This window comes from Medicago truncatula, chromosome 7, assembly GCF_003473485.1.
Source record: "Medicago truncatula cultivar Jemalong A17 chromosome 7, MtrunA17r5.0-ANR, whole genome shotgun sequence".
Taxonomy (NCBI): domain Eukaryota; kingdom Viridiplantae; phylum Streptophyta; class Magnoliopsida; order Fabales; family Fabaceae; genus Medicago; species Medicago truncatula.
In genome coordinates, this window is record NC_053048.1 from 4,193,218 (window position 1) to 4,209,332 (window position 16,115).

The 16,115-nt window shown below is 33.8% G+C and overlaps 2 protein-coding genes across 2 annotated transcripts; both read right to left on the reverse strand.

Annotated features, from left to right (window-relative positions):
- Positions 1 to 3,386: 3,386 nt before the first annotated feature.
- On the reverse strand, positions 3,387 to 6,466 carry LOC25497510 (MDIS1-interacting receptor like kinase 2). Its single transcript, XM_013592110.3, has 2 exons — positions 4,543 to 6,466; positions 3,387 to 4,040 (listed from the first exon to the last, which is right to left on the reverse strand). Exons 1-2 carry the CDS (start codon positions 6,449 to 6,451, stop codon positions 3,634 to 3,636), a joined length of 2,316 nt encoding a protein of 771 aa, XP_013447564.2. The 5' UTR covers positions 6,452 to 6,466; the 3' UTR covers positions 3,387 to 3,633.
- Positions 6,467 to 11,604: 5,138 nt separating this feature from the next.
- Positions 11,605 to 15,945, reverse strand: LOC120576915 (uncharacterized). Its single transcript, XM_039827588.1, has 5 exons — positions 15,696 to 15,945; positions 13,280 to 15,555; positions 12,886 to 13,194; positions 12,579 to 12,777; positions 11,605 to 12,470 (listed from the first exon to the last, which is right to left on the reverse strand). The coding sequence occupies exons 1-5, from the start codon at positions 15,943 to 15,945 to the stop codon at positions 11,605 to 11,607; spliced, it is 3,900 nt and encodes a 1,299-aa protein (XP_039683522.1).
- Positions 15,946 to 16,115: the final 170 nt, after the last annotated feature.

Genomic DNA, 16,115 nt, shown 5'->3' on the forward strand with positions numbered 1-16,115 from the left:
TGTGACAAACTTTTGTCGCTATATTTTAGGTAATTAAAAAAAATTACATTTATTTTATAATGTTATCCAGGAATATCCATTAAAAAAAATTGAAAACTAGGTATCCGATCCAATAACCGACTATTTTGAGGGGATCAATCTCACTAGCCACATGCGGAGGCCTCGTTTAAAGCCAAACAAAGTTATGCATGGACTTGTCCACCAAAATTAGCACCAAAGGGAATCGAACATGAGACATTGAGAGGAGCACGCTCCAAGATTCTCAAGCCAACCACTAGACCAACCCCAAATGAGTATGAATATTGATAAATACTCGTTGATACCTCAAAATTTGTGGATTACTCACATAATGGATATCCACGTGAATATGAAGAAACCATGTGTTTATGTACGGACTTGCCCACCGAAATTAGCATCAGAGAAAAGCGAACCCGAGACTTTGAGAGGAGCACACTCCAAGATCCCCAAGCCAACCACTAGACCAACCCCAAATGAGTATGAATGTTCATAAATACTCGTTGATACCTCAAAATTTATGGATTACTCGTATAATAGATATCCACATGAATATGGAGAAAACACGTGTAATAGATTTATCCAATGGAGCGAACATATATATCATATAATTCGTGTGTGCAGATACCCATTTACATCCCTAGTTAGGACTCACAAACAAATTAATATATGGGTTAATAGGTCTTTATCCCTCTGTAATATAGGTCATTTCCGGTTTCCCTCCTGTAAATTTTTTTTTTATTTACCCCTTGTAAAAAAAAAAAATATTTACCCCCTAATAGGCCAAACAAAAACGAAAAATTTCTTGAAAAAAAATTTTTGTTTTTGTTTGGCCTATTAGGGGGTAAATCAAAACAAAAAGATTTTACAGGGCGTAAATAAATAAAAAATTACAGGGGAGAAAACCGGAAATGACATATATTATAGGAGGTAAAGACCTATTAACCCATAATATATTATTTACATGCTTGAGGATATATAATTTGATATTTTCTTACAGTTTAATCTTTAATGCTAAGAGTCTTGAGTTAGAATATACCATACCATCCCAACTCGAGTGTTTATATGCGTAAGAATTAAGATTAGTTCAACAAATAAAGTTGAGTTAGGAAAAAAAATCAAATTATTATAGAGATAGCGACAATATTTTGAGGTTTTAGTTTTTACAATAAAGTAAGGTTGAAGAAATATTATTATTGCATGGCATGCAATAATGAAGTGGGCTTCGTCATTCCTCCAATCAAAATTGTCCCCCTCTTAGTGGAATGAATTCCTTAAAGCATAGGATAATATTGCAGTACAAGAAATGTAATACAACCTTTATTAAGCAAAAACTAATAATATGGTAGTATGTAGTACCATGACACTTTTGAGTATGAATTCCAATATTGTATTGGTAGATACTAACCTTGTAGTACAAAGTAGGTGTCTCAAACGTTGTACTATACTCTTTCTTTTTTTGGGATACAATGTACTACTCTCTTTATTTACTATAGTCAGTACCACATATGCATGGGTAGAACTTAAGAAAGGTTAAGTCATATATTCTCTCTCAAAAAAAAAAAAAAAAAGTTAAGTCATATATAACCTCAACTAATTGAGCTTGCATGGCATTATATCCCACTAATGGTATGTTAAGATGGAATTTATTTTGTAAGAAAAGAGGGAAACGACTAAACAATAAGTCGAGAAGTACTAAGTATTAACGCATCTATGGTTTCTTCTTAAGCAAGCAATCTGAAACTAGGGTTTCTAATGAAGGAGAAGAAGATAGTTATGGCGGTTAGGGTTTGTTATAGTTTGATGAAAGAGAGAGAGATAGTATTGGAAAGTTGTTATTCATGTTGGATTATGAAAAGTTAGTTACAAGCAAGTATATATACAATGACTTAGAGAGCAAGTCTCTTGTAACAACCTGACAAACTTATCCAAAAAATAAACTAAACTCTTAATCACTTGCTAAACATGATTATGGATTAAAAACACAAACTAATACTAACATACACTACAAAGCTAAATTAAGCAAAGAAAAAATATAATCAACACTAAAGAATGAATTATGTTAGCAAGCAAGTGAATCGTATGTGTTAGGCCCTATAGGGATTTATTAGAAGTTCTCTAATTAGGGTGTTGGAGAATAAAACAATCTCATGGAGAAAAGATTGGAGAAAAATAATGGACTACTCTTCGAATTCACAATGTGAACAACAATTTTTTATAATACATTTCAAACGCAACCGGGTTTAGAGCTAAATCATGAGCCAATTTTAAATCCAAATGAAGAGCCCACAAACAATTTATATTTCTTTTAAACATAAACAATCCTAAAAGGAGAAAACTTAGGTACAATTCCTTATGTACTTTTCGTATGGTTTTTAACTAAATTCACCATGATTTCCTCAAATCCATAATTTTCACAAAGTTTGTTATATCCAAAAAATATGTATTTTTAGTTAAGAACCATACAAAAAGTACCTAAGTAATTGTATCTAAGTTTTCTCCATCCTAAAATTCAGAAGAAAAAAAATATGAGAGATGTTCACACTTACTTATTGGTTGTAGATAATATGTGATTTCTATGACTTTATTAAATTTGTTGAAGATCAACAATTGAATGAATAAATAAGTCTTTTGGTCCAAAGTTCAAGTTTGAAAAGTTTAAACTAGGACATCATTAGGCTGATGAGGCGTCTCATTTGGTGTTGATATATTTTTTTTTTTTATCCTCGTGAGCTTAGCTCAGTCGGTATGGACAATGCATAATATATGCAAGGTTCGGGTTCAAACCTGGCCACCACAAAAAAAAAAAAAAAAAAAACATTTTTGATTGTTAAAAAAAAGTTTCAAAAGTTTAAACCACCAAAAACGTATATGGCAGATTGTTGAGAAATTAAAAATGGGAGTTATCTACAGAAACTCACCAAACGGGAGTTATCTCCGGAACAAATTTGAGAAATTAAAAATGGTCAGATTAAAATTGAAGATTTTTTATGGGGATTATAAATGCATTTAAGTTAAAAAAAAATTCTATGATGAAGTCATGAGAATGACTTTTCTGGTGAAGTTAATCCTATGACTAATCTATTTCTCTTCTTAAAGTTTGCTTTGATAATTTAAAAATAAATCCAAAAATGTATGTATTCCTTATCTGAGATTCCATATTCTTTCAATGATGTCTCATGAAAACATATGCAATAATCAATATGTGCTTGAAAGGTGCAACCACAAATTGATTGAGATGAAACAAGACAGAGTTCAAGAGGTTAAAGCCCACCTATCCAGGTTCAACATAAATATAGCCAATCATTCAAAACCGACGATCTCTTCTAATCATAAACTAATAGGTTAAAAATTATTTCAACTTATGGATGTCTTACAAGTATGCAAACTTCATTATGGGAACCCAAAAACTACAACAAAAAAATTACAGGGACTAAAACCAAAACGAGACATATATGCAGAGACTATTAGCCAAAAAAAAATATACTGGGAAGGACAAATTTTACAACTGTTTCTAATAAGATTTGAACAAAGTTACAAAATCAAATTCTTATTATTAAGTTGATATCTCATCATTCATCAATAACAATGTCTTTATTGAATTATAAAATACTCAAATCAATTAATCTCAAAGTTTAGCTTAGGGTTCACGATCTGAAATAATGCTTTGAGTTCTTGATTCACGAGTTGCTTCACTGAAATTTCTCTCAAAGGAATGCTTAATGGTGTAACCTCAATGGAAAAACTTTGTGACACACTTTTCATTGTTGGTCTAGAGGAAGGATTTGGATTTAAGCATGCAGATGCTACTACAACAACATGAATTATGTCAAGTAAAACTTTCACATCATTTGGAAGTGGGAGACGTTGGTCTAATACTTCACATAATTTGATGTCTTGAGTTGATGTTAATTGAAGTGATGACAATATTTCCTCGGGATATCTTCCCACTAAAATTTCAAGTGCCACTACTCCAAAACTATATACATCACATTTTTCACTTACAACCATAGTATATGCAAGCTCTGCATTGACCAAACCACAATGAGAAAGTCAAAGGATGTGAAAATACACTTAAAAATAGAAAATGATAAAGATAATATAAAAATATATTATTATAACTAACTCTTAAATATAAAAAGTATATATTATTTTTAATTGGGAGTTTATTTGAAACAAGTAATGATTATATTTAACAATTCAAAATGAGAATTTCTTTTCAACGAGACCTTGTATTTAAGGGTAAAGTTAGGAGTAGACTTTTATGACCTTAGTATTAAAAACAATTAAACATGTATGTCTTTTTTTCGTCAAGTAATCTAATGGCTAAAATTCACATTTTTTAAGATGAATAAGTGGGGTGTCTGGGGTTCGAATCCCGACCCCTGCCAACTGAGTTATTCTCACGGGGACTTAAACATGTATGTTATTTGCCTGGATTATGAATATGTTTGTTATGCATCATACAAAAATTGGAATAAATTAAATAAAGAGACAAGAATAAAATTAATGCAATTAATAATTTACCAGGAGCTATATATCCAATAGTTCCACCAACTATTGTTTGATTAGATGAATCATATTGAAGGAGTCGAGCTATGCCAAAGTCAGAAACACTAGGCTGCCATTCTGAGTTTAGCAAGATATTGCTAGTAGATACATCTCTATGCACTATTGGAGAGGTGAAATCATGATGAAGATATGATAGAGCAGATGCAACTCCTTTAATGGTGTTAACCCTTTTCCTCCAATCGAATTTTATGGCTTCGACATCATCATGCAAGACGGAGAACAAGCTTCCTTTTTCCATATACTGATAGATCAAAAACATAACTCTTTTATGCAAACAAAATCCATAAAGCTTCACAATATTTCTGTGCTTTATTTCTGATAATATTTTCACTTCATTTCTAAAACTTTCATCAAGAGATGGCACCTCTGCTTCGTAGCTATGAAGTTTTTTTAGTGCAACAAATTTACCACTTGGTAATTGTGCCTTGTAAACACTTCCATATGCTCCTTTTCCAATGCAATATTTAATGTCAAAGTCTTTTGTTGCTCTAATGATGTCATTGTATGCTATTTTGCCATCATAATTCCATATACAAAATAAATCACCATTATTCGTTGTCTCCGTGTTTCCATGCTTGTTCTTGATAGAATTATGACGACGTTTGAAGTACACGAGAAGTGAGAAGGCTATGATTAGAATAGAAAGGATAGGAAGAACAATGAAAACAATACGCTTTACTTTGCTATTTTTCTTATGAGGTTGCAATTGGTCATATGAAGTGTCGATACATACATCTTTGTTCCTTGTGTTCCTTGGATTAAGATAAGTACATTGTGGAATGGGAACTTTCAAACAATTGTAAGAAATGTCCAGATAAAAAACATTACAGAGAGATTGGGGTATCGTTCCACTGAGATTATTATTACTTAAATTAAGTTTGTAAAAATGTCCAAACTGAGAAGGGATTTCGCCACTAATTTGGTTGTGACTAAGGTCAATGGAAGTTCCATAATCTTTCAATGGAAACAAATTGGAACGAAGTGTACCATTGAGTAAATTGTGGGAAATCTCAAGGGTTTCTAAATGAGAGAGATTTTTCACCAAAATAGAAAAGGCGCCACTGATGGAATTATATTTTAACCGCAACGTTTTCAATTTGGTTAATTGGTCGAAATTAGATGGGAGGGAACCGGTGAGAAAATTGTTAGAGATGTCAATGTATTGTAATTGTGTGAGATTTGTAAGGAAAATAGGCAAGTTTCTACTTAGTCGGTTGTGCGATAAATCTATTTTTTGGAGATTATTCAAGAACCCTAACTCAAGAGGAATGGAACCTTGAACGTGGTTGTTAGAGATGTATAGGTACTCGAGTTGTGTGAGATTTCCTAGTGAAGAAGGAATGAAACCTTGAATATTGTTAAAAGAAATATCAAGATACTCTAATCTTTTAAGATTTCCAAGCGAAGGAGGTAACTCACCTACAAGAGAATTGCTACGCAGATCGAGATATGCAAGCTTTGCGAGAAGACCAATTTCTTTTGGGATACGCCCTCGTAGACCAATTCCAATGACATCAAGTTTTTCTAAATTATGAAAAACAGACATGTTGAGTTTTTCAAATTGAATAACCCATGTCCTTGTTGCAAAATATATATTGATTTCTTTTATACTTCCAGCCTCATTGCAAGATATACTAGACCAACTACAACGATTGGAGATATTGAAGTCTGCATCAGATGTGTTCCACCATTCACTATTTAGTATTGCATTTGCTTCCATTTGAAGTTGAGATGTCACTATGACAAATTGAGTCCCCATGAACAAACCCCAAGTAAGAAGAAAAATCTTCCACATTTTTGGACTATAGATATTAGAACAAAAATATTTTGTCAAGTTCATTTTTTGAGATTGAATGAATTGCATGCAATTTTCTAAGAAGCATCAAAAACCTTTATACTCGTTAGACACTCCCATTCTCATAGACCAATTCAATATGATTTAATGCTTTGGATAATTAATTGCCTATGCATATGTCACAATATTTTTTTTTTTTTGGATTAGCACATGTCACAACGTTGGATAAGTCTAATGTAAACGTGAATATATTTTTTTTTTAAAGTATCAACCATAGGTGACAGGACTAATTTTCCAATCTCTCTATATAGTTGTATCGTTTTTTTCTTCTTCTTTCAATCTTTATATACAATGTCTCTACCAATTCAGCTAAGCTCACAAAGACATAGTCATATTGGATTTGACATGGCAAATAGAGAGTTTGGTTATGAGAAAAATAAAATCTGATTAAGTTTTATTTTTGACAAAAAGTCTGATTAAATATTGTATAGCTAAAGATCAAATTTGAAATACATCCCAAAGTATTCCCTCTTAACTAAAATTTATTAACATTTTGAGTTAACTAATTTTATATTCATTATTTTAATATTTTTGTATCATAGGCTTTTGTAACTATATCTCCTTCGTCTCATTTTTTGCAAAAAGAAAAACTATTTCAAAATGTCATTTTTAATGTAATATTAGTTATTTTTTAATCATACTCAATCTTATTAATAATATCTGTGCATCACTTCTATTAATGGATTTCACTGTGCATCTATCTCCTACTTTTTTTGGTAGTTATCTTCCACATTTTTTTTGGGTGATATAGTTATCTTCCACTTGATCAAGTTAATTTGAGCAATAAAAAAAAATTGTTGTCATTTACGTGTTTTCTTTAATTACTTGTGTTGAATAACTGAAAAATGGCACTAACAATAAAATAAAATAAAAAAGAGTAGTATACAACCAACTTTTCTATGTTCATCCATTTATGTTAGGACTTAAGCCCACGAAGAGAGCTCAACTCAAAAGACTAGTCCTATAGGTGGGAGAACCTCATAACTTAAGTATCACATCAAGTACTTGATCTACTCGACGTGGGACTCCTAACATTGACACGCCCTTTAAGAGCCGGTGTCCACGGCGGCTTTCACTCTATCGGCACTAACATGATGGTAGCCCTTTCCTTTTTGCGGCTTCATTCACATATCAGTATTCGGTGAAACACCTTAATCCAACCTATAAGTAGCCCTTTCCGTGGTCCAACTCTCAACGAAAGCACCAATTGTTAGGACTTAAGTCAATGAGGAGAGCCCAATCCAAAAGACTAGTCCTATAGATGGGAGAACCTCATGACTTAAGTACCACATCAAGTACTTTGATCTACTCGATGTGAGACTCCTAACAATTTATCATGTAAAAACTTTTCTTATAATTTTTTAGGGTTAGAAATGGAACATTTAAAATATTATAAGTAAAGACTTTTCTTATAAAAAAAAAAAAAAAATTCCTTCAAATTCTTATAATATTCTAAACATTTTTGTAAAAATTTATTCAAAAATATAAATGGTACAAATGATCTAACTTAAAATTAGTGACAAAAAATGAGGACGGAAAACTTTTTGAAGACTAAGTCGAAGAAATTTTCTAAAGAAATTATAACTAAAAAACGGGAGGGTTAGCGAGGTTATTGGTGTTTGTGTGGTGTGATGGAGAAGCTACTTGTGTGATGGTTGGGGGTTTTGTGGGAGGTGTGGTTTTTGCGTGGGGGTATGGATGGGGTAGGCGTGGATAATCTAGTTTCGGATTTTGTGGCAGCTTGTGACGATATTTGAGGGATTTGGTGCAACTTTTGTTTATGTTGTTGTGCGGAGGGTTGTCTTGGATTTTGGTGTTAGCTTTATTTTTTGTGTTTCCTTTTATTGATTTCGAAGATAGTCCTTAATGTTAGGTGGTGTTTCATGAGGGGATCTTTAGATTTTGTCTTTGATGCACGGATGTATGTGTTTACATTTGGGTGTTCCCCATCTCTCATTTGTATTTTGCTATTGACTCCTACCCTAGCACTTCTTGTGCTGGTCAGGATTCATTGTGATTTTAATAAATTTCATTTTTCCTTCTTAAAAAAAAATTAAATACTTATAAAAATCAAAAACATACTTAATCCATAAATTTATCTCAAAGACTTAATCTCATTGTTTGTGTTTATATATGTTTGGGTCTGTTGACTTGGTTAAATTATGAAAACTTTGTGTGCAAGTTAAGTTACGAAAATGTGCAAGTTTTTCTTCGTCAACAGGTCTATTTTAATGTTTTTAAGTATGTTTTATGTAAGATATTTGACAAATTCAATGCATTTTTTTTTTTGACGAGGAATTCAATACAACTTTATATGATAGTGAATATTTTTTTTGAAGGATGATAGTGAATATTATTTTCATCAAAAAATGATAGTGAATATTTTTCTTTTATATTCTGCTTCATCGGTACCTTATTATAGGCCTATTTGATCAATTTCGTATACATTAAAAAAAAATTGATATTATAGTTAATATGTTTATTTTGTGAGTAAATAGTACTACTACTAAATCACCATTTGTTTAAATGTGTATTTCATTTGACTTTGCAAATTTTAAGTTATTAGTATTAATTAGAGTTATTTTTGGAAAAATAAATTAATAAATTCACTTAATAATTTGTATTTGAACTTATATTTAAGGACATGATTTTTCTTCTTCTTAATAAATTCATTTTTCTTTAACGAACTGAAGAAGTATCCTTTTTTAGATAAGCGAAAATTAATATCCAAGTCCTTATAAAGAGATGGAGAGATTAGACTTTTTTGAATGTGGGTGGAAACAGACGGCTCATTCGACAGGGGTCTACGTCCTACCTTATTTAAAGTTTAGCTCGACTTAGTTCATTTAATAAAAATGTCAGATTAAAGCTTTTTATAAAGTGTTTAGTAAAAAGGGCACAAGCTTTTTTTTGAAAGAAAGGTGTTTATAACATTTCATTAATTATTAAAGATTCAATACAATTGAGTATAACATAATAAGTAACGGAATTAGCTAATAATGTGGTCTCTCTTGCAAGATTATGAGCTACCACATTTGCTTGTAGCCTAACGAACTCCAAGCGAGAGGCTCTAGTTTTTTATAAAGCCTATTTAATTAAATATGTCAGACTAAGGCTTACAAAAAAGCCTATTCCTGTCAGGCCGACCTATTAACCTTTTTATATATACTTTATCTTCCATTATTGATATTGTTGAAGTTTTTTTTCCTCCATAAACTCAAGTCTTCATATGATTTGGTTCTTTAATAGTAGATATATTGATGTTATTAGACATTTGTAAAATTCCGTTATTTAGTAGCAGACCTATTCGTGTGCTTTTGACCTTCATAAGTTTTGACATATTTAGTAATAGATTTACATGTGTTGCTAGACCTTGGTGTAAAATATGCTTTTAAATAGGCTTTCAGACCTTTAAAAAGGTCAGATCAAGCCTTAAAAATGAGTCTATGACGGATAATAGGCTAGACTCATGCCTCTAATTTTTAAAGTAGGTCAGGCTTAAACTTTACAAACCCGGCCCGACCTAGCCCATTTCCATCGCTACGTGTAACCTTCCGCTAAGTCCACTGTCCATATCTAACTCTAATTCTTCTTATAGTGCAAGTCCACCCGACCCGACCTAGCCAACCATGATGACGAACAATGCACATTTTTACAATTTTTTGCACCATAATGAGTAACAAATTCTGCCACCAATAATAAAATGGAAAATGCTTTATGGCACGACAAGTTTTGTCGCACCAATTGCATGAATTCCTCAAATCTCAATTTTCTCTCTTTTTAACGTATATTTCCAGCCATATCTCTCTTTCCTATTCTCCATTTAGTTTAACTTATCACTTCAACGTTTTTGTTTTGTATGATATGGCATACAAGGTACACCCTCATGGTGTGGCTTTGTTGAATTACACTACAATATTTCCAAAGGATGTTTTGTGGCAGAATCACCGCTCCAAACTATTGGTGGAGAATATTGTGGTAAATCATTACAAAGGCAATGCAATTCATATTGTGAAATAATTAAGTTTATATATATGTTTTTGCTAGAAGACACATTTTATGAAAGTGTCTTTTAGCAAGTTATTCTATGATCATTTGTTAAAAGACACCAACTAATTTTTATTAAGGTGTTTTTTAGCAAAATTATAACTAAAAATTGAAAATGACATCTTGAGGTGTGGGTTGCTAAAAGACACCTTCATGGGTGACTTCTATCAAAACTCTATATATATATATATATATTGGTCAAGTAGCCTAGTAGCTAGAGAAATTCACCTTTAAAATGAATAAGTGGGATGTCCGGGGTTCGAACCCCGGCCTCTGCACAAATTGTGCATTATCCTTTACCAAATGAGTTAAACTCGTGGGGACAATTTATATATTATTTTACTTGAGGTAGAAAACAATATTTTATCTTACTTGTGTCAAAAAATTGCTAAAGATCTTGAGGCATGATATATACATTGGCGTGCAAATGGTACGACAAAGATGTCGTACCATATAGCACTACTCTAATAAAATTTACATTATATTTTTATCAAAGAAAAATTACTCCATAAGGAGTACATTATAATATTGTGATCATATATTCATTTCTAATAATACTTTTATGCAAATTTCAAACCCATAAAAAATATCATAACGAAAATTTAAAATTAACTAAAAATAATAATAAAACTAAAATTAATTAAATATTATCAATTCAACTCGGGTTGAACCCCGATCTAACCTTCAACCTTTATTTCATTGATTCAATCAATGTCGGACCTAATTTTGATTACCTTACAAAAACTTGGTTTTTTTTTTTGACAAATAAAAAAAAAACTTGGTTTCTTTTTTGAGCAATGCTATATATCAAGAAAGATTTTATCAAGAAAATTTTAAGAATGACATGACAGAATAATCACCCTTAAATTTTATCAAGAAATAGTCTTGAAATTAATGTTAGCCAATAAAATCTCAGCTTGGCCGGAAATCATGGGGTGGTGGGTGTTATGTATTTTTTTTTATGAAAGATTAATAAATGAGACTGAAATCTAAAGGTGATTATTGTGCCATGTCATTCTTGGATATTTCTTATAAAATCATTCTTGATATCTAGCATTTTCCTTCTTTTTTTTGGTAGTGAAAAACTTTTTTTTTTTTTTTTTATAAGAAGAAGCTTATTGCATTTCATTCAAAATAATAGTAGAGATACAAGATGGAATCCTAATACGAATATGGAAACTAGCATGACGCAAAGCCACTCTAGCAAAGCTATGAGCAACTTCGTTGGCTTGTCTCCGAATGAACCTAACATCAGAGGTTACTAAATCAGAAGCTAACAGACATCTACAATCATTAATAACTGCGCTAAAATTAGAGACGCCACTATTACTACCATAAAGACTGTCTACCACAATTTTGGAGTCGAGCTCAAAGTCCACAATACCTAGTTGCAGATCACGAACCCAGTGCATTGCTGATAACAAACCCAAAGCCTCACCCAAATCGACATCAAGGAGCGGAGTCATCCATTCAGTCTTGGCTAAAACAAAACGACCTTCTTCATCTCGAATACAAACACCAATACCAACCCGATTCCGAGCTTGAGAAAAGGACGCATCAACATTACAAGTAAACCTACCGGGACTTGGTTTAATCCACTTCAAATCATTCGGGGTGGAAGGATTTTGAGGGCTAGGATGCCGAATATTCTGAGCATTCCTCCAGCTAGTAAGAAGAGAACCTGCACGAGCACAAATATCTTGAGCTGTATCAGTGATGTTGTTCCATACCTTATTGTTTCGATGCTTCCAAATACTCCAAAGGGTCACACTGAAAATTTGCTTTTGCTGCTGATCCAGGTGTTGTAGGATAGCAAACACATTGGTTGGAAAACTGACATTAATATCAAAGACAACCATCAAAGGGCTCCATAAGCCAATACGTTGCCAACAAAGCATACTTTTACTACACATAAAGAACAAATGGTTGCTATCCTCTCCAAAATCATCACACACTGCACACCTGTCAGTACACTGAACTCCTTTAGATTGCAAACGAATTCTCGTGGGCAAGCAATTACGGCAAGCTCGCCAAAGGAAATTCTTAACTTTCGGGGGCAATTTTAAGCTCCAGATACAATTCTAGTTACCTGGTACACGGTGTTGAATAATTGTCATATCATGATTCAGAATATCTTTATAAGCACTTTTAACTGAATACTTACCATCCCTTTCAAATTTCCAAACAGGCATATCATGAGTTACCGAAGGAAGCAACAAAGTGTTAAAAATATTTCTGGCAGTACTAGAGTCAAAGAAAGTATTAATGAGCTCCATATTCCATTGTTTCTGGGGTGTAATCAACAAGTCAGAAACAGTGATGGAAGGCCACTCCAATTGATGATGAGTTGAAGGTAAAATTCGTGCAACATTACTGATCCAAGGGTGATCTCAAACTGGTATGTGTTCGCATGTACCTATACTCCACTGAAAACCACGCCGAATCACATCTTTAGCACTCCAAATACTACGCCAAACATAACTAGGATTATGGTCAATGCTAGCTCCAAAATAGTCACTTCGAGGAAAATATTTAGCTTTGAGTAAATGAGTGATTAGAGACTCTAGAGAAGAAACCAACTTCCAAGCCTGCTTACCAACCATAGCCATATTAAAGGCCTTAAGGTCCTTAACTCCCATGCCTCCAAATACCTTTGGAACTGAAAGCCGCTCCCAAAGATAGCCAGTGTAATCCTCGAGAATTTGCTGAATTATGACCCCACCATAAGGAATTTAACATTTTTTCTATCTCATTTATGAGGGATCCTGGAAGAAGGAAAATACTCATCACATAGGAAGGAATAGATTGCAAAACAGACTTAATGAGAACCTCCCTACCAGCCTGCGAGAGACATCTACTACTCCATGAGTTTATTTTACTCCAGATGCGATCCTTAATAAATTTAAAAGCTGCATGTTTGCTGCGGCCAATCATAGAAGGTAGACCAAGATATTTACCTATACCCAACACTTGACGAACACCGAAAGTAGTAGCAATGAGATTCTTCAAATCATCTGGAGTATTGCGGCTACAAAATAATTCAGACTTTTGGAGATTAATGGTTTGCCCCGAAGCTTCTTCATAAGTAGTCAAAATATTTTTCATACAGACAGCCTCACTCTCACAGGCTCTAAAGAAGAGAAAACAATCGTCTGCTAAGAGAAGGTGAGAAACAACTGGTGCATTTGTGCAAATCGAAGTACCTCTAATATTATTGCAACGTTCGGCTTCACGAATAAGGGAAGAGAGACCTTCAGCACAAATGATAAATAAATAAGGTGAGAGAGGATCCCCTTGACGGAGGCCGCGTCCTGGCACAATAGGACCCATTGAAGCTCCATTAACCAAAACTGAGTAATCAACCGTCTCAACACAAAGCATAATCCAACTAACCCATCGAGATGAAAAACCCATTTGAATCATGATTTCTCGTAGGTAATCCCAATCTAATCTGTCATATGCTTTACTAATGTCCAACTTAAGTGCAACATCTCCACTCTTACCTTTTGCCTTAGCCTTCATATAGTGAACAATTTCAATAGCCACCATTGCATTGTCTAAGATAGATCGACCTGGAACAAAAGCTGACTGATTAATAGAGATACATTTATCTAGTACCTGTTTGAGCCTGTTAGCAAGCACTTTGGCTACTATTTTGTATACAACATTGCAGAGAGCAATAGGTCGCCAATCCTTCATTGAATTCTGATAATCACCTTTAGGAATAAGAGTAATATTAGTAGAATTGACATGTGGTGGGAAAGCACCACTAGCTAGCCAATGACAACCTGCCTGATAGACTTCATGACCACAAGTATCCCAAAAATGTTGATAGAAACCTGGATTAAAACCATCTGGACCTGGACATTTATCTGCTTGCATGGAGAAAGCCGCCTGTTTGAATTCTTCTAAGGTGAAATTCGCAGTCAACATATCATTATCATCTCCGGTGATTGAAGTTGGAACCAAATTAATAACACTTGCACGCGAGCTTGGTGATTTTTGAAAGAGATGCATGAAATAATCACATGCAATATGCTTCAGACCATCTTCAGATCGACATTCAATACCATTCTCATCCTCAAGATGCTCAATTCTATTCAACTTTCTTCTGGTGCTTGCTGCCGCATTAAAAAACTTCGTATTAAGATCCCCATCACGATACCAAAATGTCTTAGCATGTTGTTTCCAAAACATATCATCTTTGATCAACAATTTATCTAACCTCTGTCTTAACATATTGAAATAATTCACATTAGAGGCATCCACATGTGAACGGATAGTTTCAAGCTTACGTTGAGTCTTGCGAATCTCTTGTCTGGTGTTTTGGTTAGTATTCATACTCCATTTAGATAGATCCACAACACATTGATTAAGTTTATTCACAAGAGGACGATCACCATAACCTTGCCATCTTTGAGAAACAAAAGGCCCGAACTCGGGTTCAACAAGCCACACATTCTCAAAGCGAAAGCGACGTTGACCGGAACTAGGCGCAGGCTGCGGAGCACAATCCAACAAAAGAGGGTAATGATCAGATGATGTGGTAGTAAGACATTCAAGCTTAGCGTTCTGAAACTTATCAAACCAACTATTATTAGCCATAGCTCTATCCAATTTCTCCTCCACAGCGCGGACAGTTCCAAGACTTTTGAACCATGTGAAAGCATAACCATCCATATGAATATCAGCAAGCCTAACATCCAAAACAGCTTGCCGGAAACCTTGAATAAGCCATGGTTGACGATCAGACCTTCCTTTCTTTTCATCAGCTGATAGAATATCATTAAAATCACCAATAATACACCAAGGAAGTGGAGACATATTAGATAAATGTCGAAGTAAGTTCCAAGACTCTCTTCTCCTCCCTCCTTCTGGCATACCATAGAATCCAGTTAACCTCCATCTTCCCCTAAAAGAGTCATTTACCTCCATATCAATATGATTTTGGGAGAAATTTGTGATAGTACAATTAAAGTTCTTATTCCATAAACAAGCCAAACCACCTCCCCTACCAATACGGTCAACAGAAAAACAGTAATCGAAAGCCAACATATATTTCAATTCTTCAATTTTATTAGACGTTGTCATTGTTTCAGACAAGATTATTGCATCCGGTTTATAGGTCCAGACTAGGTACTTTAAATTAGGAACTGTGCTCGGGCTACCTAAACCCCGACAGTTCCACCATATAAGACTCATTTACCTTGGCGGGCATGGTGTCCAGGTCCCGCCATTACATTATTAATCCCACCTAGTCCCCTATCCCTCATGCTAACATCCTTGCTAGCCGTATCTTGACCACCATCATATTCATTAGAGCCTTTCGTCGCAACACCTTCCTTAGTCTTCTCAATAGTGTCCTCGCGATCTTCCATGCGAAGCCTTTTGAGTTGCTTAGGTCCTTCGGAGGCAATCTTAATTGTACCATTATCACTAACTTTCGGTTTAGGCATTGACGCTGTTAATTGTGATATAGGAGGCTGGGCAACGACATTAAAACCGAACGGAGCACTTTCAATTGAGAGAGGATTCTTGAGCCTAGCTTTTTGAACCAATCGGGCGATGCGTTCCTCATCTGGTAGTGAAAAACTTAAAACTGGGTTTCTTTAACATGCGAAATAAG